General features: G+C 42.0%; 2 protein-coding genes across 3 annotated transcripts; one reads left to right on the top strand and one right to left on the bottom strand.

Moving 5' to 3' along the window:
* Positions 1-1,253: 1,253 nt before the first annotated feature.
* Positions 1,254-14,836, top strand: LOC119901454 (cadherin-23-like). The gene is made up of 26 exons (XM_038717045.1): positions 1,254-1,443; positions 1,909-2,034; positions 2,109-2,312; positions 2,544-3,002; positions 3,147-3,263; positions 3,372-3,596; positions 3,811-3,980; positions 4,376-4,513; positions 4,777-4,896; positions 5,609-5,786; positions 6,055-6,266; positions 7,232-7,426; positions 7,512-7,625; positions 7,752-7,881; positions 8,211-8,474; positions 8,556-8,717; positions 9,318-9,574; positions 9,662-9,759; positions 9,895-10,015; positions 10,108-10,187; positions 10,370-10,410; positions 10,551-10,611; positions 11,554-11,683; positions 11,856-11,975; positions 12,241-12,351; positions 12,973-14,836. The coding sequence occupies exons 2-26, from the start codon at positions 1,923-1,925 to the stop codon at positions 13,312-13,314; spliced, it is 4,161 nt and encodes a 1,386-aa protein (XP_038572973.1). The 5' UTR covers positions 1,254-1,443; positions 1,909-1,922; the 3' UTR covers positions 13,315-14,836.
* A 372-nt stretch (positions 14,837-15,208) lies between these two features.
* Positions 15,209-23,917, bottom strand: LOC119901455 (eukaryotic translation initiation factor 3, subunit 6 interacting protein). Of its 2 annotated transcripts, XM_038717047.1 has the most exons (15): positions 23,757-23,917; positions 23,387-23,429; positions 21,255-21,465; positions 21,053-21,132; positions 19,793-19,854; positions 19,623-19,692; positions 18,820-18,893; positions 18,396-18,567; positions 18,028-18,182; positions 17,649-17,819; positions 17,392-17,525; positions 16,843-17,016; positions 16,117-16,306; positions 15,723-15,803; positions 15,209-15,427 (listed from the first exon to the last, which is right to left on the bottom strand). In XM_038717047.1, the coding sequence occupies exons 1-15, from the start codon at positions 23,778-23,780 to the stop codon at positions 15,347-15,349; spliced, it is 1,722 nt and encodes a 573-aa protein (XP_038572975.1). In that variant the 5' UTR covers positions 23,781-23,917; the 3' UTR covers positions 15,209-15,346. The 2 variants fall into 2 exon arrangements, with proteins under 2 accessions (XP_038572975.1, XP_038572976.1); XM_038717048.1 differs by lacking the exons at positions 21,053-21,132; positions 23,387-23,429; positions 23,757-23,917 and having other exon boundaries at positions 21,255-21,333.
* Positions 23,918-25,000: the final 1,083 nt, after the last annotated feature.

The raw sequence follows: 25,000 nt of genomic DNA, 5'->3' as shown, positions 1-25,000 counted from the left end.
TTTAAGAATCTGTCTCACTGATGTGGTAAAGGTGGAGCAGGTGGTAACAAAAATGGGAAGCATTGGAGTGTGAGAATCGTGACTGGCAGCTCCCAGATTTAATCACACATTAGGCTGTCAGTTTAACTTGACTTGGGACAGGTGTTCCAACTCCCTTTCACCTAGAGTTGGCTCTTAATACTTGTACACCCATGCTACAGATGTTTTTACAGACCAGCAGATGTTGGCAGCACACACATTTGTGGATTTACAGCATAAATATATTACTGAGTAAACAAATACTTCACCTCCTTTAGAGAAGGGAAGGTGAAGACATATGCTGTAGTAGTACTAGGGTGTACACAGGTAATATGTGAAGTATACTGTCATATCAAGAATGAATCTCTAAATACACATGGCTTACCTCTTCCTCTCTGTATTTGTCAGACAGGTGTGGTGCAGGTGAACAGGCCGCTAGACAGAGAGCGAGTGGCTGAGTATACACTCACCATCACTGTCAAAGACAACCCAGAGAACCCCCGCATTGCTCGCAGGGTAATTGCAATCTCCTGTGCACATTACCAGTTTCACCACGGACACCATAAACCATAAACCACTACTACTGACGTAAAACCTTGTATCTTTTCAAGTCAGCTTTTGAGGAATTCATAACGGCAGGGAGTCCTGAATTCAGTAGTGAAGTTCAGTTTTGTACAAATGGCAAGAAAATGTAACAACTTCAATTCAAAGACAAAGTACATCCCAAAAATATTTTACCAGCCCAAGTGTCATAACGTATAGATTTTCTGCACCAGAAGCTGATTCAGAAAATTACAAAAATCTACAATACTTGCATTTTGTGATGTAGGCTGACAACAGGTCCTGCCTTCAGGTACAATTTTAGTTTTTGGTTAGGTTTTATGGGCCTACATGTCCTGTATCTTGCTGATTAAAATTATTTATTTATTAAAGCATGAGAACCACCCAAACTGCAGTTTCAATATGAACATGAATAAATACAAATGGTGTATATAATAACTCTAAAGAAGGTTTGGCATGCTTGAAATGTTGCCTCTGTGGCAAAGGTGAGAAACAGTTGTAAGCCAGAGCTGCAGAACAGTTAACCACCATCACTGTGAAAGCAGCCAGTTGGTGTGTGCACAGCACAACAGCAAAACATGTATATTCTGACTTCTCCATAGCAGTACAGTGCTTTGTAATGCTTGTAGTGCTTTGTACAATGTGCTTCTTTGAGGGCAGATTAACTTATTTTTCTCTCCTCCTCACATTTTTTCTCATGTTTATACCACACAGTTCTTTGCTCATATAATTGTTTCTTCATCCCCCTGCTTCACCGCCAGGATTCAGACCTCTTGGTGATCAGCATTCTGGATGAGAATGACAACAGGCCTATTTTCACCAGGACCAGCTACAGGGCTGAGATCACAGAGAACTCTGCAGCAGGTAGCGTTCAAGCTGGTGTGTCTGTCTTCACTCTTTAGTGTAGGCAATCTGTAACTGCAGCTATAAGAATCATGCCGAAACGCTGGTTGTAACACTGTCTCCCCCGCTTCCTGACTATGTTTACATACAGTATCACAAGTTAGAGGTGTGATAGAAGGCCTGTTAATTCTGTTAACAACATGGACCAATCTGTAATCAACTCACAGGAGCATTCAATTAGATTATTTGTATGTAAAATATGAGTCTTAGTTAGTGTTATCAGAGTGGCGGCAGCCACATTTTACCAGTGTCTCTTGGCCGTTATCATAGAAAGCAAGCCAAGCCTTGCATTTGCCAAGACCCTCAAGTCAAACTCCCTGAATTTGTAGCATCAACAGCTGCAGACTTAGGATAAAAAATTGTAACTTGACTGTGATCATTGTGCTTCTCCACCTGTTCCTCTCTTTATCTCTGCCCGTCCTTTAGGCAGTACTGTGACAATGTTAAATGGGCCAGTTCTGGCTGAGGATAAAGACATTGGACCCAATGCTGTGGTGAAGTACCGCCTGCTGGGACCCAGGGTGGACCTCTTTACTGTGGATACCAATACTGGTAACATTATGGCTCCTCAGCAAATAGCTATGTTGCAATTCTGCAATTGTTAATGTCGCTGCATGTCCCTCTAGGTGTAATACTTGTGCGTCAGGGGGCGAGGTTGGACCGTGAGGCCTTTCAGGACCCTCGAGTGGACCTGTTCCTGGTTGGGGAGGACATAGGAGGTTTAAACAGCAGCGTGCCTCTCACAGTTACCATCTTGGACCAGAATGACAACCCCCCTGTCTTCAGCCCATCCAGTTTCAGTGTACGACTCCCTGAGAACAGCCCCACGGGTGTGTGGATTTACTTGTGCCTGCTGATCTCTGTATATGAGGGGGCCGGGAGGAATATGACTTGCATGTAATCAAGCAAATTGAATTAACAGTTTAAAGTTCCTTCCTGTGATTATCTACACTTAGTTTCATTGCATTCCCCCTGTGTGATGTTTAAGGGTTTACATGTTGGGAATGGCAATGACAAATGTTTGTGTGTTTATGTCCTTGTCATTACTTTCTCTCTTCCAGGTGTGGTGGTGACCCAGCTGTCCGCCACCGACGCCGATTCAGGTTCTAATGGCTGGCTGATGTATCGGCTGGAAAGCGGAGCTCAGGACCGCTTCGTGGTTGACTCGCTCTCCGGCGCTGTCCTGGTGGGCAACAGCACCCTCGATAGAGAAGAGCGTGGATCCTACCGCCTGGTCGTCATGGCAACTGATCGTGGCACACCCACCATGTCAGGCACAGCCACCCTGACAGTCATCCTGGATGATGTAAATGACTCACGGCCCCGTTTTATAGAGCCTATCACCGTGATAAACGTCAATGAGTCCACACCGCCTGGTGTGGTAGTGGCCACGCTGACGGCTGAGGACCCTGATCTTAATCCCCGGCTGGAGTATTACATCATCTCAGTGGAGGCAAAGGATGATGGGAATAACCCAGTGGATGGTCTGCAGCAGTCTTTTGGCATAGATTTACACACTGGTGAGACATGGATCTCAGCCAAATTCAGCATGTTGATCTACAAAGTTTAATTTTGACTCATGATGTTAGATATACTGAATAAATTGGGTCTGATATTTGGGAAAATAATTAGTGTCATCATAATGTGTTTTGGTGAATTTATAGGTGCAGTGTTTGTACGCAACCCGCTCAACAGAGAGCTGGTAGCTACGTTTGAGATCATTGTGTCTGTTCATGACAATGCCAGTGATGTTATTGACAAGTCAGTCAGTGTTCCCAACGGTAAGTCCACTTACTAATAACAATAACATGAAACGTATCTTCAGTATTATACATTCAATTCCCTATGTTCTTTTCTTGTGTATCTCTCATCATTATAACCTCCTATAGCGAGACTAACCATAAACGTGTTGGATGTAAATGACAATGCTCCTCGTTTCCGGCCCTTCGGAGTAACCAACTTCACAGAGAAGATTTTAGAAGGAGCTCAGCCAGGTACAACACTGCTATCAGTATCAGCTGTAGACCCGGATAAAGGCCCCAACGGCCAGGTCAGCTACCAGCTGCTCCACCTGCCCCGAGGGGGATACGTTAGACTGGAGGACCCTTCCACTGGTATGACCACAAACGCACCTCAACAAGCTGCTGTTGGCTGCACGTTAAAACATTAACAGCAGTGAGCAAATGTTTAAGGTCACCAACAATGTATACATACATTTTTGTTTAATTTAAGACATTTTCAAAGTTTCTAAAGTCTCACAAGTTATGTATTACTTACAATGTCATTTCCTGCTTGTTATCATATCAATTTAACTGTAAAATTTTTCAGGTAAGATTGTAGCTAACCAGACGGTGGATTTCGAGCAGATACAGTGGTTGAATTTCACGATTCGGGCCCAGGACCATGGCACTCCTCCTAGGATGTCCGAGCTGCCAGTTTATCTGCGCATAGTGGATGTAAATGACAACAACCCTGTCTTCCTACAAACCTCATATCAGGTATGGAACAAAATATTAAGAAACAAATTGCACCAACCAAAGCTGAATTGAAGAATGCCCTAAAAAAACAATAAGAGTACATTTATTTAGTATTAAGTGGCTACTTAAAGGCCACATTTTGAAATGTATTAACAAAGCACATTATTTGTGTGGTATTCACTTACTGTCGCTAGTAAATTTAAAGTATTCTGTTTAAAATTGTTTTATTCATGTATAATACTGAGTTAAGTAACATTTTGGTATGTAACCTCAACATGAGATCTCAGTCATATCTATCAAATTAAGTTTCATATATATCTGTTTTATCAACCCACTTTTCTATTAAATCAAAACATATAGTAATTTTATCCTTGCAGTGTAACTGAGCCAAAGAATGGCTTCATCTGTGTTTATAGGAGCCTGTGTTTGAGAGTGTGACCCTGGGCACCACCATACTTCGTGTCAGAGCAACAGACGATGACTCTGGCCTCTTTGCTGTCATTGAGTACAGCCTGGTAGACGGGGAAGGCAAGTTTGACATCAAAACATCCACTGTGAGTTAAACAATGCACTAGCACATCAGCTCAATCAGCCATCACAACTGCGCACTACATCCCTTTCTGAGCTGGGTGTCAACACTGAACGTCATCCTGGAATTGAAAATTTAAACAAAGCATTTGGGTGTACTAAACACAATCTACATATTTGACCTCTAAGCTCCATTTCTGTCACACACTCAAATAAATGTCTTGATCGGCCACCACTCCCAGTCAGCACTTGCACTTCCTTCCTAATCATTCCCTCTCCTCTGCGTCAGGGAGAGATCTACATCCTTTCTCCTCTGGACAGAGAGACAAAGGATCACTACACTTTAACTGCTGTTGCCCGTGACAACCCTGGCGGCAGCCCCAACAACAGACGAGAGAACTCTGTTCAGGTAGAGATCACAGGCTGTAATGACACGAGGATCTCTTATGAATGAAGGTTTTAACATGTATCCATTTAATAATCTACACTACAGTGTGTTAGTACATACTGTATAAACACCCACCAAATATCATCTACAGTACCTGTTAATAAACTTTTATGCAAATGAGAAGCCTGAATGTGACATATAGAATATGACACTTCTATGTGTTCTATGAAACCAACACTTGAGTGTAGAAACAAGAACATTTTTCTGATAAATTTATTCAAGCAAATACTTAATTATATAAACATGAAAATAACAATGAATAAGGGCCCAAAAACTATATAGATATTTAAAAGTAAAAGAAAACATGACATACACCATCCCTTGAATTAACCTTAACTTTAAAGAATCCTTAAATTTGGTTATTGTAATCAAGTTGCTCTGAGCAGGAAAAATAAAGTTGCCAGTGCTCTCTGGTAAACAAACTACATAACAGTGTTTCTGAATTACCTCAAACATGTCTTTTGCATTTCTGTACCAGAATTTGGTTGTTATTTACTGGCTGACATCCACGCTGTTAGCAATATGTGATGAGCTAAAATATGCAGATGATAGTGGCCATGCCTGATGTATTGGTCGGGCTCTACATGACCTTTTCCAGAATATAACCTTGTGTCAGGAACATTCTGTGTTTGAAAGCACCCTCATGCTTCATCTGCCTGTTGGTGCATGTCAGGTCCTGGTGACAGTTCTTGATGTCAACGATAATCAGCCACGCTTCATTGAGCAAGTGTTCAACATCAGCGTGTTTGAGAATGAGCCCAGTGGAACATCTCTGATCACAGTGAGGGCCATTGACCTGGATGAAGGACAAAATGGAGCTGTACTATACAGAATGCTGGGACTCAATTCAGGTATGAGTAGACTAATATAAGCTTTAGTAGGATCACCTAACTGAATATTCTGAATTAACTGGTCTTTGAAAGTACAGCAGCTCACTTTATAACAATAAAACGTTAAATATCTCTTCTTTCTCAGTGGTGTCCAGTAGCTATCTCTCTTGTAGTTCTTATGTATTACATATTTATTTAGTTAAAGAATGTTTCTCAATGTTGCTCAAACATGAGAGCTCATGTATGGGGCTACCTATACCAAATCCCTGATCTTGCTCTGTCTTTTTAGATGCATTCTCCCTGGATCCAAACACAGGGCTGGTGCGCTCTCGCCGTCTGCTTCAGTCTTCTGAACGTTTCAACCTCACTCTGGTGGCTACAGACCAGGGGCGTCCTCCCCTATGGGGCACTGCAAGCCTGATCATAACGGTCATAGACGTCAACGACAACAGACCAGTGTTTGTCAGGCCGGCCAACGGAACCATCATTCATATTTTAGAGGTATCTGCATTCATGTGTCTGAATATGCATGTCCTTGTTGGTACATATGTGTGTACTCTTCTTCTTTTTATATTTATAAATAGAATATTTGTTTGTATAAAAAACAAACAATTTACAGGATATATTATATTTATAGGATAGCGATCCAAATTTTTCTCTCCTGGCATTCCTGCCACAAATTGTGGGGATCTGCCAGTACTGAGTACTAGCCGGATGCTATTGCTTTCTTTAACTCAAATGCACAGCCTGTACAACACCTACCCCACTATGTGGGACTCATAGAGAAATGCAACACCAAGGAGTGCTATGGTGCTAAGAAAATGAGCCAGTGGCCCACTGTGACTAGTTGAATGAAGCCTTTAATTAGAAACAGTATATTTTTATAAGGAAATTGACAATGAAATCGTTATTAATTTGAATCAGTCTCATCTGGCCGATACCAAATCAGCTTCATGAGGTCAGTATCAGAGCGATACCAACACTGTATATCAGATCCTTACACATAGTGGCTTTAGTAAGCATACATTACTCATAGACATCGAGTTGTACTATTCACCACAAACCACATTAAAGAAAGAGTCACACAGCAGTTTAGTTCAGCACCAAACAGCAGACAGAGAAAGTTAGCAACTAGCTGGTCGACTCAGTGGATCATTTAGGTGCTAAAGAACAAGATACTTCTCTCAGGAGTTGGTGGAGAGCACAAACTTGACTACAATGAGATGATAATAGGCTCCATGTCTACTGGATGTGTAAAACAGCAACTGTTTGCCAAGTTCACTATATAAATTAAAAGGTGATAATATGTCAGTGTTGTGTTTACAGCTTGTTTCCGCTGCTCCCACGAGGCTAGAATACTGTCTGTAAACCTGTAAACCTTTATTTTTTGCAGTTAACCTTTGAGATACAATTTCAAACGTTCACACGCACATACCATACACTTACCCTCTTTTCCCTCCATGTAGGAGCAGCCCCCAGGCCTGCCGGTGTATGAGGTGCATGCGACAGACTCTGACTCTGGGGTGAATGGAGAGGTCCGTTATGCCTTCCTGCAGACTGGAGCAGGTAACAGAGACTGGGAAAACTTCCGCATCAATGCCATGTCTGGAGTCATCACCACTACTGTGAAACTGGACCGAGAAAAACAAGCCCTCTACAGCGTGAGTCAGTTGTGTATGTGTGTGCAGCATGTGCAGTTAAGTGTAGGTGGGTATGTCTCTAACTGAGTGCAAACGACTCTCTCAGCTTATCATTGTGGCCCGTGACATGGGCCAGCCAGTGCCTTATGAGACCACACAGCCTCTACAGGTGGCGCTGTTGGACATTGACGACAATGAACCCGTCTTCCTCAAACCACCGGTGAGTATGAAGCTCCCTGAATATGTCCTGATGTGGTTATCTGTACATAGCTGCTACTTAACTGTCGTTTTCCCTTGGTTTGTGTGTTTGTGTGTGTGTGTGTGTGTGTGTGTGTGTGCACCTCAGCGTGACAGCTTGCCTTACCAGAAGCTGACAGTGCCTGAGCACTCCCCACCAGGTACTGTGGTGGGGAACATAACCAGAGCTGTGGATGCAGATGAGGGCTCCAATGCCATCGTCTACTACTTTATTGCAGGTGATCCAGTGTCCTACAGACACAGCAACATGTTGTTTGATTTGGCTGTTCATGTTAAAAATATAATGCTAAGTGTTTCCCTACCAGTGAACCCACCCAAAATAATGTCCTGGAGATAAAGAGTAGAGGATAAGAAGTTTCTCCTCATTTAGATCCATGCAGTTTGCCTGGAAGCTGTTGTATCCATTGTGTGGTCAGATCAAAGTCCTCTCTAGGAATAATGGGGACATTTGTGTACATAGTTCCATCTGTCTGTCGTTTCTATTTAAAGTTGGTTCCTTTAGTGCTTAAGATGACTGAACACAAATCTTTTCCATCTCTTCCTGCAGGAGGAAACAGTGATGGAAACTTTGGCTTGAGTCTAGATGGAGAGCTTAAGTTGTATAAGGATCTGGACCGGGAGGAGACCCCAGTCTACTCCATCATCATCAAGGCTTCCAGCAACAGGAGCTGGACTCCTCCAAGAGGACAGAGAGCAGCACGGGCCAAAGCCCTGGATCCTGCCCGCGACCCAAGCCTGCTGGAAGTCCACATTGAACTGGAAGACATCAATGACCAGACACCACGCTTCACTAAGGCGGAATACACAGCAGGTAATCAGCGTTCTTGCATGTATGTGTAGGCTGGTCTACGTTAAGCCACCATAACTTTCCCTCTTTGCTTCCTTGTTTCAGGAGTTGCTGCAAATGCCAAAGTTGGCTCAGAGCTGATCAAGGTTGTGGCTATAGATAATGACATCGGCAACAACAGCCTGGTCCAGTATCATATTGTTACAATCCGCTACTTCCAGTCACAGAGCAATGGCAGTGAGGACGTTGGTAGCATCTTCACCATCGGTATGTACAATATTCAGGCTGTTTCCGCCTGTTTAGTTCAACATACTGGCCAGATCTACCTGTTATATGCTTTGTGTTTAATGTTGGATAGATTTTTTACCTGTTACAACAAGGACTTAATATAAGCTTGCACAAGTGTGTTTTAGGAGCATGAAATATACACAGTGCAAAATGTTGCATTTCTCTCAATAGTTTCTCATCTGTTTTAGATGCGGAGCTTCGTGACCCAGAGGAATAACATATATCAGGCTTTGAATACACAGGCAGTACTTGTTACTAATAAGTAATTGTTGGTTTTGTTTTTTTACTTTGGATTTGTTGACAAAAAGAAAATATACAATATCACCAGACTTCTCCTTTAATTTCACAATCAGTTATATGACATGACATGAGTCTCACACTTCCTGCAGACGTGCATTTGCTTCCTGCAGCCAGTCCCTTTCTTCCTGTGCATACTGTTGCAGTTCTCCTAGACAGTGAAGGACTTACTTCTGGCCAGTGATATGACAAAAATGTAAAGCGTGATAGATGGCTTGTTATGCAATTGAGTCAAAATAATGTCTTTTTCAGAAACATTATTTTATCCCATTGTTTCCACAGGTTTGACAGACGGTATCATCCGAACATATGACCTCTTCACGGGCTACAATCCAGGCTACTTTCAGCTAGAGATTTTGGCATGCGATTTCGCTGGACACAGCACAACCACAAATGTGAATATCTACATTCTCCGAGATGACCAGAGGGTCAAGATAGTCTTCAATGAGATTCCCGATTGGGTCCGCGAAAACCAGGAAGATTTTATTACACTGCTGTCAAACATTACTGGAGCCATTGTCAACTTAGACGACATACAGGTTGGGCTTTTTTCTATGTTAAAGCTTTTAACGTAACTTCTGTATTATTTGTTTCTAACGTCTAAATGTCAACCTCCTTTTATCCAGTTCCACGTGGACAAGAAGGGCAGGGTGAATTATGCTCAGACAGACATGCTCATCCACGTTGTCAACAATCAGACCAACACCATCCTAGATGTAGAAAGGTATACCTTCCAAAATAAAGTAAATTGTTCACTTCAAAGCTACATGATAGCATTGGTATCATTCACATATATAAGCTCTGCGTAGCATGGCTCTGATGTGAGTTTACCTTGGCCTGCTGTTTAATTCTTTTGCAGGGTTATTCAGATGATCGACGAGAACAAGGAGCAACTTAGAAACCTGTTCAGGAAATACAACGTTGTCGACGTTCAGCCCGCTGTCAGTGACCAACTGCCCGACGACATCACCACACTACAGGTCTGCGAGGCTGGGACCTCCAGAAACCCACAGACAGTGGCAGATGTTTTGTGCTTTGGTGGTTTTAAACTCAGTCTTTCTCTCTTCCACAGCTAGTCATCATTATCCTGGCTGTGCTGCTGTGCTTGGCAGGAGTTTTGTTTGTCACAGTGAACTGGCATTATCGCAGAGAGTAAGAATCCTTCATCATTCTAACAGATAATTTTGTAATTACATAGATATATTTTGAATTTTGAGTGTAGTGAGTCATTTGAAATATGCTTAGTCATGGACCATGTTTTTATGCTGTCAGTCTAAGAAGCGACATCAACATGTTTACCTTTTTATGACTTCTGCCTTGTGCTGTGTTACCAGACACCAGAGGAAGCTGAAAGCCATCGTTGCAGGATCAACAGGTAAGAAGCGGCGCTGTTGAGGGGACGGTCCCAACAGCTGTTAGTGTCAGGATGTGGTTTTAACATCTGTTAATATACAATATAACAGCAAACTGTCAGTTTACTGTTTTTCTTAAAATTATCTGTCCTCTACCATCCAGGGAACCAGGGTCTAATGGATGTCCTGGACATGCCCAACACTAACAAGTACTCATTTGAGGGGTGAGATAATGGCTTCGTTCACACACCAATTTGCCACACAAAAAGGGAATTCCCACCGAATATCACTTTGTGTTGTTAATCTGCAAGTATAGTCTTATGAAAAATATCCCTCAGTATTTGTTTCTGTAGTTATGAGTCATTTCTGAAGATCAAGAACAAGCTTCGGTTTATTTGTCATAATACAACAGGTTATAGAGTGAAATTCAGTTTGTAGCTCCCTTTCTGCTACCTAGCAGACAACATATATTAATAATAAATCAATTAAAAAAATGGTAAACAGAAATAAACTATATTCAGTGGAGCAGTGCTGAGGATGAATTTGAGTTTGTCTGATAACTTGTGGGGAAAAGCTGCTCTGCAGTCTGGTGGTATGGCAGCAGAAACTTCTTTATCTCTTCCCAGAAGGCAGCAGGGTGAACAGTGAACTTGAAGGACTATTTTGACATTTTGGACTGTCGCGTGAGGTTGCCATGCATTTAGTAGAGACTCACTGTGAAAGTGTCAAAGTGACTGCACTCAGCCAGAAACATCACTCCTCATAAATTCACAATGTGTAATTTTTACATTTTGGTTTTTGCAAGGATTAGCCAAACAAGATGCAACGTGTTAAATAGCGAGCTTTATGCTAAGCTAAGACAAGCCTGCCCTAGCTTGATTTAGCATGCAGACATGTGAGTGGTATCAATCTTCTCATCCAAGTCTCAGCAAAGAAAGCAAATAAGGATAATTCTCAAAATGTCACATTATTCCTAAAATCCTAAAATTTCCTTCATCAGATAATTCTGTGAAACTACTGTTTTAACTTTAGAGCATTTAACACTAATTTCATTTAAAAAAACTGGAAAAGCAGGTAACTGGCAAGATCAAATTTGTCTTCTTTTTGTACCCTACCATACTACTTTTGCATTTGGTCGATGCTGTGTGTAATGTTTGCCTCTGCAGGGCAAATCCAGTGTGGCTGGACCCATTCTGTCGCAACCTGGAGCTGACCACTCAGGCTGACCATGAGGACGACCTGCCTGAGAACCTGAGTGAGATAACTGACCTGTGGAACAGCCCTGCACGCACCCATGTCAGTACCAACATGTTGTTCATTTATAAGAAGATACTCAGTTTAACAGATCTTATTTTGCCCCAGATTTCAATGCTGAGAAGTTAAGAGTAGTCATCATTATCAATATTTAAGTAAGCATGTGTGTGTTTGTGTGTTTGTGTGTTTGTGTGTGTGTGCGGCTTCTCCACAGGGCACATTTGGTCGAGAGCCTCAAGCGAAGCCCGACGATGATCGTTACTTGAGAGCAGCCATTCAGGAGTACGACAACATTGCTAAATTGGGCCAGATCATGAGGGAGGGGCCTATCAAGGTGAGACACCTGTGTGATAGATCATCCAGGGAGGCACACATCCACATCCAATCTCAAAAGCCTCTGTTACGTAGGTCATGTACTCTCTCCTTCCATGCTTCCCAAAATGCTTTTGGGTGGTCAGAGGATGGGAGCTAAGATCTCCTCCAGTGTGTCATGAGAAGAAAACAAAGAGGGAGACCGCAAGGACATAAAGAGAGGCTGTTAAGGTGTTAAGGTGGATTGTGTAATAGACTCTGTTTGATCCTAACTGCCGTCCTGTCAGGGTTCCCTGCTCAATGTGGTCCTGGACGACTACCTGAGGCTGAAAAAGCTCTTTGCAGCACGACTCGTCACCGTGTCCACCAGCCAGGGGGATCACTCGTCAGTCACTGAGGTGGGCTCGGGGGGAAAAAAAACAAATGATCTATCTGCACCTGCTGCTGTGCTGTTCCTGTCTGACACCGCTGGAGAGTGATTCCTTTGATTTCCCATTCTGACGTTCTGTCTCCTGCTCACTACTTCTGCTACCTCTGCCACCTTGAATCAGACTTTGGGTCAAATAGAATTTGCACTTACTATTCAGAGTTCGGCTGAGGATGGAATTTACCGCACAGAAATTGCCACAAAGACAGTGACTGGAAATAGAGCACTGAATGCAAATTCTACACTTGTCTACACTTTGAATTACTCTGATGTGGAAATCCCCACCCATGCAGTCCTCCAAACATCTGAATGCTAAGAATTATTTGCAATTATTTAAACCAGATCTGGAAATTAAATTTATTATTGCTACATGGTCTCACTACATTTCCAATTTGTTGTCTTTTACTGCAAGTGATCTACTCATTTCTGTCCTGAAACTTTTCTTCCCATTGGTTTACCTCTTTCCAGCTCTTCTTCAAAACTCTCTCTTACAAAGCTGCTATATTGCTGCCAACCTGATCCAAAAATGTATTAATCAGTAGGTTTATTAATTATAAAAATCTTGTCATTCTTCTCTCCCTCTCCTCTCCAGCTGATCCAGAGCGATCTGGACGATGATGAGGACGAGCATCTGGGCATAGGAGGGGTACGTGGCACTCTGCGCCTCAAGCACAAGCTTCCTGTGGAGTTGAAGGGACCTGAAGGTGTGCACGTGGTCCATGGCAGCACAGGTACCCTCCTGACCTCTGACCTAAACAGCCTGCCAGAGGACGACCAGCGGGCCCTGGCACGTTCTCTGGAGGCACTAAACGCTGATGGGGGACTTTATTCTGAGCGCAACGCCCGCACAGAGTCGGCCAAGTCCACCCCTATGCACCGTCACAAGGACGGGGACATCCTACTGGAGAGTCCCCTGGAGATCACAGAGTTATGACTAGCCGAGGCCTCGCTGGTCTGAGCACAACCATGACTCGTGTGTGTTCTTGTGCCTCTACACTGCCTCCGTGACAAGGTTGGGGAGGAGTGTGAGGAGTGTGTGTAGTCTAGGGAACATCATCAGCCAACCTCAGTGCATCAGTGAGACAGCCTGCAAGAGGACTTTCTCACCATTGGGTTGGTTTGAGTTGGTCTCATGTTGAAGATGGTCTCACGTGAGGTGCTTCTAGAGAAGGTTCAACTGACCTTTAAGAACAGGAAAATCAGAGCACTTCTCCTCAGCGAGACAAAACCAACTGGTGTCATGGACTTTCATCCAAAGAGCTGAGTGGAAAAGAGAGACTAAGCCTCCCTGTGGGAGAAGCTTGTTGAACCATGACCTTTTAATAGTCAAAATGTGCCTCATTCCACCAATCATTTAGAAGTCATACCTGGACTTCATACACTCGCTCACAAACACAAACACACACAAAAAAATGACGCAAAACACACTCAGACCAGCGGATGGCCATCAATGGGACAGAAAACATGACACAATTCCTCATAATGTCCTGATCTTTCTTTCTATTTGCAAAACAATGCATCAGTGTTGAATGAGTGCGGATGGGACAGTAAGAATTTCCTCTGTCAGATTGTCATTTTGTTTTGGGGAAATTATAGATGGACATTTAACGCAGACATTAGAAGTTCAAATATTTCCCCCAGTGACGCTTATAGAGTGGCGTTTTCACCTGACACCAAGAAAAAGAGGGGCCATTGCCATTGTGCTATTGTTAAAGTACGGTAGTAGTTTGATGAAAGAGCTTTTTTTTTTTTTTTTCTCTCGAATCAATGGCAAAAAGACAAAACACTCTCCGGTCTGCAGGGCAGCAGTGAACATTCAGACGCTGATCCAGCTCAGATCCAGAGTGGTCTAAGTCAAGTCATGTACAAGGAGATGCCCCACTAATAACTGAAAGACTTCTCAAATGATGAAGTTGGTGAAAGGAGACACATGAAGAAGACTTTGCATCTTTTCTGAGAAATTTGATATTAAAAGTACTGAAAGAACACCTGGGTACAGACTTAGATGGAATTTAAAAATGAAGGTTTGAAATTATGAATTATCCAATTTTTATAGACATAAAGATGGCATTGTGCCCACAGAGACTTTACACTGCCACCTGAGGGACTAAAAAAGCTCAAAATGAGTAATGTTTGCTTTATTTTTTTATTTTATAAAATAAAAAAATGTGATGGAATTAAGATATTTTTGAAGAAAAATGCTGGCTTACCAAAATAGGTAGGGTAATAATTTTGGATGTTTGGAGTATGTGTATGTTGTGCTATGGTGACATGTTCGGTTTTCCTTTATATGACAACTGATGCTGTTTTCTGATGAGTGGTGTGTTTTTATGATTCATTTTTTTATATTCCCATTTTGTATGTTTTTATTTCTTTGTCATTATTGTCACCTGTCCTGAGACCTGTGCTGGGAAATGTTGGATGATCTGTGATAATAAAATAAATATGCAACGGCCTTTGACCTCGGTCTGTCTGGTTGTGGGAGAGCGGCTACACACATGCAGCAGAATGCTCTCAAGCAGGACAAAAACTAATGGGAAATCTGAGAAACCTTAATGACTCATGACACTAAATATTTGTCCTCCAATAGGTATTACAGTACAATGACTTAGCGCAAGGTTGACTTCTATTGTACTCACAGGTACAATTTTAAGAGACAAACTGGCAAAAGAAACAAACCTCCAAATGTAATGTGGGCACTGACATTGCATGTCTGTCATTTCCCTTTACTGTGTATAATACAGTTTTTCAAAAAGTCTGTCTGAGCCTGAGGACAGCTTGGTAAATACTGCCATCTAGTGGTTAAGAGTAAACACGTGACAAAAAAGTGTTTGAGCACACCATTCCATCCATTTATTGTTACCAGGTTACATAGAAAAGTTTTCATCAATAATATTTGTCAAAAAACTTGAAGAGACTGAGGGGACAGAGGACTCAGTCCCGGAGGTCTCCTTCACTGCTGTTGGTCAGACTACTCTGGTTGAAGCATTTGCTGCTGCCACAGTGGTAGAGCCACTGACTGGCATCTTCTTCAGTGTCTTATTCAACTGTAGGCAAATGGAGGCAATGTTATTTCAGTCATTGGCACAACAGATACAACTAAAGTTTTTTTTTTTTATTAAACAGTTTAGGAGAAGGCTAACTGGTCACTAAAAGAGCTGAGTATTTTTTGTAGGTTTTTTAAATATTAGTATCAGTGACAATACTTTCAATTCCAAACTGGCTCCAAAATTAAAACCTTTTTTTCCTGTTGAATGAAACAACTTTCTTCTGATTCCTTTAAAATAAATAGAAATTCCTATTCCTATGCCCTTGGCAGAGGCATGATGGATCACTACTCACCTCCTCAAACTTGTGGATCTGTCTGATGAAAAAGTCTCCGTACCGACGAGCAACTTTAGTATCTGCAATGTGGATCATGTCCTGTGGGTGTGTTACAGAGAAAAAGGTCATCAAACATACAGAGCTGCTTAAAACAATGTGCAACAGGGAGTCATATCAAGCCCTCACATTACTTTCTCAACTGTTTTATATACACAGCGTATGCACATGTGACTCTATAATACCTCTAAATAACAGGTATAAATAACAATATCCATCTGAACCTACTGTATCATTTAAACCAAAGGCGCTTTTGGCAGAGGCATTCACCATGATCCATCCACCCCCACGACATACTATTTATACTGTATGTGATGTCAAAGACATCACTTTTATTTAACAGACTTCTACACACCTTATCAATGTAAAAGTCGACCTCAGAAGCAGACTGGAACTCTCCTTCCAACGCTGAGATGCCGCTGGTCCACACCAGGTTCTTCATCTTGTGCTTAAAGACGAGCAGCTGAATACGGAACTCCTGCTCGGTCATGTCCAGGAATCCTGCCAGCTTGGCTACTGGCATGGTGGTGTACAGCTTCAGGAAGCTGCAAGGACACATTATGACTTTGTGAAGTTTGGAGACTAATTCAATACATTTCCTTTTCCTAATTGCATCCAAAATGTATTTGTCTACATTCCACTTCATACAAAGTATAAATTAAAGGTTCCTCTGGAGTTTTAGACCTCTAGTAGTGCTATGTACCTGTTTTTTGTCAAGTGGATCCCCATTTGTTTATATCATGCATGCTTGAGTGTGGGTGACATGATACACAGTCCTACTAATTGGTGTCACACTTTTCCACTGATCAACAGGGGGTGGTAACATGCCAAGATATGCAGCAATGTGACAGCAAAGGCAGGGGAGATGAAAACAGCAATCTAATGAACGTGGACGTAAACACTGCTGAATACAAAATACTGTAAAGGTTTAATGAGGAAGGAAGTGCACTGTCCGTGTGTGTGTTATCCCTCCATGACACACAGGATGTATTTTGGTGGGAAAAACTGAATGTAACTTGTCTGTTTTCAACAAAACCTCAAAGGGCCTCGTTTAACTAAGCCACACACACGCATACTCTACCTGCGAATGGTGGAAAGCTGGGCCTGCTGCTGCACCTCCTCAGCAAAAACCTTCAACTGCTGCTGGAAAGGCTCTTTGTGGTAGTTGGGGTGGACGTTGTCATAGTTTGGCACCACAGGAGACAGGAACTTGGGACAGGCGAAGCTGAACAGCTCCTCAAACACCTGCAGGTCTCTGAGATGGAAAAGGGAACGTGTGTTGCCACAGTTACTGATAGTGTACTACAGACATCCACCAGACATCCAGTATAGGTGCAGGATGGGCATAAATACTACTAGTACTAAATTACTATTAATTAACTACGCAAAACCTTAATGGAGCTATAAGCTGGCCCAGTGCTCAGAACCTCAAGCAATAAGATGCATGTGTTTCTTTGTACATTAGATTATCATAACAGTTAAGAATCAAAAAGGACTGTCTGGCTAATATAAAAAATTTATTTTAGGTCGTAACGGGACACACACAAATAAAATAAAGGCAATAAAAAAAAATAGCAATACAGTGAGATACACACTGGACCTCAAATACTGCAGTAAGTTTCTTTCTCACCCTTTCTGCATTCGCAGCATCTTGTCTCCGTACTTCTCCCTCAGCTGGGTGTGGATGCTCTCATCAATGCGCATTGGGTACATGGTGAGAGCGATAGCCAGCAGGCCATGCATCTGCTCATTTTGTTTGTTAATCTAAAAAACACATTAGACAAGTATAATAATATCTGTTTCAACAACAGTTCAACAAAAAATAATTTTATGAACATGTTCTATATGGGGGGGTAGACTAAAGATAAAAAGCCTGCTCTGACTGACCATCTCATATTTATAAGTTGACCTCTGGAACATGTTTCTCGTCCTCTGGATGTAGAGCAGGATGTTGGCAAAGACTCGAATGGCATCCTGGTAGCGCCTCATCATCAAGTAGGCAAAACCCACATAATAATAGGTGGTGATCTGGCACTCTGGCACACGGGAGTACATACTCTGAAAGATAGGAAACAAAAATAGATACAAAGTACGGACAAGACAGAAGAAAAGACAATCAGATGCAGCATAAAACCAAGTGATGACAGGTCAAGTTTAAAATACTGAAAAAACTGTTAAAAATAAACAGAGGACTCAGCATCATCATCATACTCAAGTATCATTATTAGTAGTACTCAAGCATTAGGTGCTCTAAATAAGGCCTCACCTTCTTGTTGAGCTCAATGTTCTCCAGGACTTTGATGGCCTGGTAATAATCGCCAAGCAGAGAGTGAAGCCTCAGGAGCCCCACCAAGCTGAAGTAACCCAACATCTTGTATAGGGAGTGACGCCCATATTCTCCGGCCACACTCTCTGGGTCTCCTGCAACAAGCCAACAAATAACATGTTAGCTGCCTCGTATAAAAACTGAATACATTTAAGTCTACATGTTGAGGTTTACATTCTCCCCAGAAAAGCAACAAATGATTATGTACAGAGAATCTAAACTGTGCTTTTAACAAGGTGCAATGCCTTTAATTTTAAAAGATTCTAGATTCAAATGATCTCCCCTCCTTCCAAAACATTCTTCTTTACCTCCACTGGTGTAGATTTCAAGCTGGCGGTTAATGTTGCTCTTGTCCACCAGGGAGTGAAGAACGTTAAGGACGCTGTGGACGTTCCAGATCTTTGGGTTGTTCCTCAGGAATTCAATCTCCTCCTCTGACTTTTTGGCTGTCTTACAGCGGTACTGACTGAAGGACTGGAACTGGAGAAAGGAGAGGGTAATTCCCATATCCATGTTATAAGCATTTAAACAAACTTTGTGTGGGCTGTTACATGAGAATGAAAATTATGGGAAAGTGCTTTTTAAAACACCAAAGTTCTGCAACTACTATTTTACGTGGTGTTTTATCACGGATTCTTACTCGTGTTTGTCTTGTTGTTATGGACAATTCGTGTTAACTTAGGATAAATATAAAAAAAAAAAAAAAAAAAAAAAGAATGTAATGCACTCTACCTGGTAGATGAACTCATCAATGATGTCCCAGAGCCACTGGTTTGGCAGCTCCAGGGGGGCGGGGCCATCAGCATCTGTTTACAATCAGACATTGTCATGACTCGTCTTTTATTAGGTTTTATTTTACACCAGTGGTCGGCAATAGACGGCCAGATTGCTTTGACAGCAGAAAAGTAAAAAATAAATAAATTGATAGCGTCTGGTGCTTAAAAAGATTTTAGTCATGACAACAATTACTCACATAATAACTTACTCGTAAGGGATTTTGCCTCCAAAATAAAAGCGTGACAAGATTTTGTGCAGCAATGCTTTATATCGAGTTTATTGAGAGCTTTTACTTTGAAACGTTCTATAGGACATTCAAAAGAGTCTGTGGCTTGCTTGACACACCTCTGAAAAAGCAGTCAGTAAACGTGTGATTGGATTCCCCTGAATTTCCTCAGGGAAATGAAAATAAGCATCCATAGGTTTATGAATGAGGATCATACGCCGGTACGCGCACACATACTGCAGCACATGCTTTATTGTGAGCATGTGCAAAAGTGTCCTTATAATCAATTTGTTTAACAAGGGACAAAAGAAATACCCGCCGTAATTTGGGATCAATCTTACTACCCTCCCAACAGGAGTTCTGTTCACTACCAACTGAGCATTAGGTATTTGAAATAATTTGACAATGTTCTGGCCCGCCATGTCAATGCTTGAAAAATTTTTTACCCGATGCCAGACTTATTTGCTGACCCTTGTTTTACAACAATAACTGCAGGTGAGAGAAAAATGTAAGGAACATTCTTGTGACTTACTGAGAATGTAGTTGAAGAGGTTGCAGTAATTGTAGTATGACTCAAACCTCTGATCCAAAGTCGGCCCACCCTGATTATCAAGAAAACAATATTTACAACAAAATACTGAACATGAGGTTCCCCAGTAGTCAAGCAGGAGATTGATGTGTCTTTATTGAGTAGTTACTCACGCTGACTTTAGCGTAGATGTGTCTGTAGTACAGTTCCTTATACAGGATCAGGAACACAGCATCTGTAGGAGACAGGACATGAAACATCCCCACTGAACTACAGAGAGATGAACTCATTTACCAGTAGCTTGTAAATGTAAAACCCACTTAAAAGAATAATAGAAGTCTGTCAAATTAATACAACTCTACACATGCCAACAAAACAACATAATTAATAACACACACACACACACACACACACACACACACACACACACACACACACACACACACACACACACTTTAGAACTGGTTATGCAAGGACACTAGGGCTGGCCCGAATGACATTTTTTGAGCTTTGAAGCTTCAGGGTGGGGGGTTTGGATTAGCTACTGGTTGCGTTACCGGTCGCGTTATGTCGGCTGTAAGCAGGCTGTATTTTCATAAGATACAGCTACGTATGTGATGGATTGAAGCAGTTCTGGCAATGACATGAGTGAAGGAGAAACCTGATGGCGGAGAGATGACGCCGATCATGAGTAAGTCTGTGTGTGCGTGTGTGAGAGAGAGACCAAGAGAGAGAGATTGCTCCATTTCTATATTACATAGTGTAGGCTAAATAAAACAGCACGTTCTTATTACCAAAAGGTTGCAGTTAACTTTTCTTACGGCTAGGCTAGTAGTCCTAAGTGTAATACTAAGAGAGGGAGGAGACTGGAGTTAGATAAGAGAGGAATATTTATTGCGGTGTTCAAGTGATCGTAAATCGAGCTGGGGAAGAGCGAGGCAGACTGGAAGACTAGATGCTGCAGAACCAGGTTGGTGGCTGCAGTGCAGAGCAGGAGGGAACCGTAGCTGAGAATACAGGGGGGTGAGAGGCTGAGCTGAGCAGGTCCCGAACAGATCACGGGAATATATTAACCGGGCGGAGAGAGCAGACGGTATAAGTGCTGTTTCCGGTAGCGGAAAATAACAACACATTATGTAAAATTCTTTTTTAATTTTTATTAAAGCCTACTAAATGTTCTTAAACGCCATAACTGCCATTGTCACTCAGTTTAAAGTGCGCCCACAGAGCTGAGGGCTTCATTTGGCTGTGAGCGGAGGTCAGGTGTGTGGGAATCCCAAAATTGAATGTGTACCTGACGATCAAATATATTATAATAAGTATTAGCTAATATCAGAGGGAAACTACTGAGCAAATGTATATTGTATATATTTCTACAATGAAAAACAAATGACCGAGTCCAAAGGCAAAATCAGGATATGTGACACACTCACCATTGCCAACGAGTGACGCGATGGCCTCAGCCTCTGGCCAGGGAGAATTCTTAAAGAAACGGTCAGTCAACTTATTCCAGCTGTAACAGGAACAAAATGGGAAAGGTAAGATACTACACTCACACACAACTCTAATGTATCTGTTAAAGGAGCAAACAAAATCACCATAGGAAGAGGTTTTCACACAGACAGTATAGTTTACCTGTTCTCATAGACATCTTGGATCTCATAGATCTTCTGCTCAATGCTCTCGCTGGACACACGGTTGGACTGCAGCTCATAAACCTTCTGGTCGATCAGGTCAGAGATGGTTTTGTGGAAATACTGCAGGAAGTTCTTGATCACCTCTGGGATGACATGGTAGGTCTGCTGTTCATACTGCCTCTCATAGGCCAGGTCTGCTTTAGGGTCACCTGCAAGGGGAAAGGAGGAGACACTATGGGTACAGCTATTGGCTTATGTACTGACTTTACACCTAATGGGCAATTTACTGTGACTACTGCTACCAATGACCTGCTGACTCTGGTGACCTCAAGATACTTATCCTGTTAGATCTCACTGCTGCTTTTGATACACTCTGTCATAATATTCTGCTGATCCGGTTAGAATCACTACTTGGTGTCACTGACACTATTATCATGGTTCAGGTCCTTCCTCACAGCTAGACAACAGTTTGTTTTCATTAGCAACTTTAAGTCTCCTACATCCCCTCTTTCTCACGGTATCTCCCAGGGCTCAGCATGTAAGGAGCCAAGTTAATAAGGATAGCTATGTTAAATTTAGAATCCAGCTGGGTCGTCAAGGTTAGCCTGCTGTACATAGCTGCTCGTCAATATCGATTGCAACTTTAGACTCCACCCTTTTGATTTAATACCTACATAAAAAATTCTTTCACCTTAAGAACATCTCCAGACCCCTCTCTCGGAGAGACTCTCATTCAAGCCTCTGACATGTCCAAACTACTAGGGCTGGCCCGAACGTCATTTTTTGAGCATCAACGCTTCGATAGTAATTAAGAGCAAATACTTGTTTTAGCTTTTATGTGAACTGGAGCGTTACCTTCACTGCTGTCGGCAGAGGTCAGGCGCACGGAAAAAACCTCAATAATCGAATCTCAAAATTGAAAATCGAATGTTTACCCAACAGTCGAATATTCGGGTCCAGCCCTACAAACTACAGCTGCATTTCGACCAAAGGAACTATACCCCAGAACTAGGAACCTTTGAAGGAACTCCCACCAGAGGGACCAGTGTCTAAATGTAGTTCTGGGGTCTTCATTTTACCCCCTAAAAAGACCCTGCTCGGGGGGTAGTACTTTCCAAAAGTATCGGGTACTTTGGGGGGGGTGGGGCTTTCCTTGCGGTGAATCTCTGAATGGGCGAGTAGAGACAGACGAGAGTCCTGGAGTTATTTTAAGAACTTTATGGCTTTATCCAGTTTGTTATTAAATGTGTAACTAACTTTATTGCGTGTCTCCTCATTATAGCTCCCACACACCTATAATTTGTCATTATAGTCCAGTCAGATCTGATGTTCATTTATAAATATTGCTCATGGATAGTGGTTACAAATAATGATGCCTGTGCATCGCTGTGTACAGCCATGCCTGCAGCCTACGTCCGCTGGTTAATTTGCCCACTCTTCGCAGGTCTTTAGACCACGGTGGAAACGCACACAACAGTAGGCTGAAGGGACCTTTTAGTTCCTTGAAAATAGACCTGGGGTCTTAAAAGTTCCTGGTACTTTTGGTCAAAAAGCACCTTACATTACTGTAATGCTCCTTGGTGTACCCACTTAAACAGGTTAAACAGACACGTCCAGAATTCGTCAGCAAGAGTACTCCGCCGCACGTGGCCCTGGGCATCACCCCTACCCTTCAGAGACTGCACTGGCTCCCATTTAAATACCACATTTGTTTTTAAGTACTTCTTCTTCTTCATAAATGTCTCCATGGCTTAGTGTCTCCCTACCTATCCATTCTTCTCCATCCCTTCAAATTTACTCGCAACGTTCTTCTGATACCCATCTACTCTCCGCTCTGCCCTCATTGCTCTGCCCTCTGGGTGACAGGGCCTTCAAAGTGGCTGGAACTAACCTCTGGAATGCTCTCCCTCAGGGTCTGAGCAGGTGCACATCTGTTACTTCAGTGACAACTTAACTGAAACAGGTAAGTTACCTGTTCAAATTAGCCTTTCCTGGTGCAAAATGATGTGTATATTATGAATGTATTCATATGTATGTATGTGTAAAATTACTAGTATTATTCACAAGGGGAGTTTCTACATGAGAGGGCATCACATACATTTAGATAAACAGATGCGTGTATATACTAACCGGTGTGCAGGTCGAAGTCGTTTGGGTAGGTGTAAGGATCGTACTGTAAGGCAACAGAGCAATTTGTTACTGATGCAAAGTTAACATCTGTCAAACAGGCGGTCATCACTCACGCTAGCTTACTTACAACGTTATCCTTTATCTCATAAAAATTACACAACGTCACAAAGCCTGTGATGGTATGGTTGCATTCTCTTCACAAACAAGGCTACAACAATCAGTAAGATCATGCTAGCACACTGCAAGCTACTGTTATGCCGGTGGAGATATGGAAGCTATGCAGCTAAGTTAGCTAGCTAACCTGCGACAGCGTGCCATTGTTATTGCCAAGAAAGAATTCAAATGTCTGGAAGAAAACAGGTGTACAGACCTCTTCCTCGGCGGGGAATGACATGATGCTAGTTATTAATCCAAGGGCGTAAAACACTGGAGTGAAAAATGAGAAAGTGTGCTCGTTTAACTAACGCCGCTAAACCATGCAGCTGGCGCTGGAGAGACGACAGGAAGCGGAAGAAGGAGGTCGTGACGTGCGAGTGAAACGCAGCAGTGATGAAGCATTGTGGGAAATTGAGTGTCTGTAGTGTGCGGTCCATAATCCGTGTAGGTCAACCTTCGCCGAATGTTGTTTGTTTTGTTTTGTTTTTTAATTTATCAAATGTTAAACGTACGATGGGGACAGGGACAGGGGGCGTTTGTTGAAAGAACATATCGAGAAAAAAAATTCACGAATGCTTCTTGTTAATGGTCAAGCCAATATGTTGTGCAAATAAAAACAAATTGCAAATTATATTTTCTCCACAAAAGACACGATTTATATTCCCTGTCTGCACTATGTTGTGTTGCTTTTTGAAAAGACCTAATTCTTGCTAACCTGAGTCTGAAAAGCAATCTAAATCAGGTTCATGGACTTTCATATACAGCATGACTTTTCAAAGCAGTTTGATCTTATAACATCAGCGATTGCTTCCAGCAATGCAATGCAGCAGTTAATAATATTAGCAATTACACTGGTGTTTGGCAAAATCTCTCACGTTACAAACAGATAGGCTATTGTTTTTGATATGATGTATTTATGAAGCAACTGTTTGGTTTTACCTTCATAATATTTATATTTGTAGATTTTTAGATAACTTTCTTTGCAGCCTTTGAATTATCACGAAAACCCTTGAGAAAAGTAGAATTAGTTCAAAAGGCATAACTATAAAGATGATAAAAAATTGTAAAAAATAAAGTAAAAACAAAGGTTGATATGATAAGTCAGTGTGCCTGGTGAGTGAGAACTTGTAACTACTTGTAAATACCGTTAGGGGGCGTTATAGTCGCAAGGCTCCGGTCTTCATTAATAAAGAAGACTCATTGAGACGGAGTTGTCAACTTTTACGTCAAGAAGAGCATCAAGAATAATCGCCAAATTGATCATGTACCCCCAAATCCGGTTTCAAATTTGGTCATACTCAGTTAATAGGCTATTACTCAGGTGAGTCTGGCGTCCACAGATTTGCGTGCAATGTGTGATTTTAATCAATCAAAAGGGAAGATTTTGAGCGTTCCAGAAGTTATTTAGCTTTTCGAACCTAAGTATGAGATTCTATCGCTTCTGTTTGCGTATTGTGT

This window comes from Micropterus salmoides, unplaced genomic scaffold (genome assembly GCF_014851395.1).
Source record: "Micropterus salmoides isolate LMB-PRFRI ecotype aquatic unplaced genomic scaffold, ASM1485139v1 Ms_hic_scaffold_131, whole genome shotgun sequence".
NCBI lineage: Eukaryota > Metazoa > Chordata > Actinopteri > Centrarchiformes > Centrarchidae > Micropterus > Micropterus salmoides.
This window is presented reverse-complemented; position numbering and strand designations above follow the sequence as displayed.

Coding starts and splice junctions, on each gene's coding strand:
- LOC119901455 (XM_038717047.1), bottom strand. CDS start 23,780: ATGTCATTCCCCGCCGAGGAAGAG. Junction 18,568..18,819: donor TTGATGAGTTCATCTACCAG/GTAGAGTGCATT, acceptor TCCTTTCTCCAG/TTCCAGTCCTTCAGTCAGTA. Junction 17,017..17,391: donor ATGCTGCGAATGCAGAAAGG/GTGAGAAAGAAA, acceptor TTTCCATCTCAG/AGACCTGCAGGTGTTTGAGG.
- LOC119901454 (XM_038717045.1), top strand. CDS start 1,923: ATGTTAAATGGGCCAGTTCTGGCTGAGGATAAAGACATTGGACCCAAT. Junction 5,787..6,054: donor AATGCTGGGACTCAATTCAG/GTATGAGTAGAC, acceptor CTGTCTTTTTAG/ATGCATTCTCCCTGGATCCA. Junction 7,882..8,210: donor CGTCTACTACTTTATTGCAG/GTGATCCAGTGT, acceptor CTCTTCCTGCAG/GAGGAAACAGTGATGGAAAC.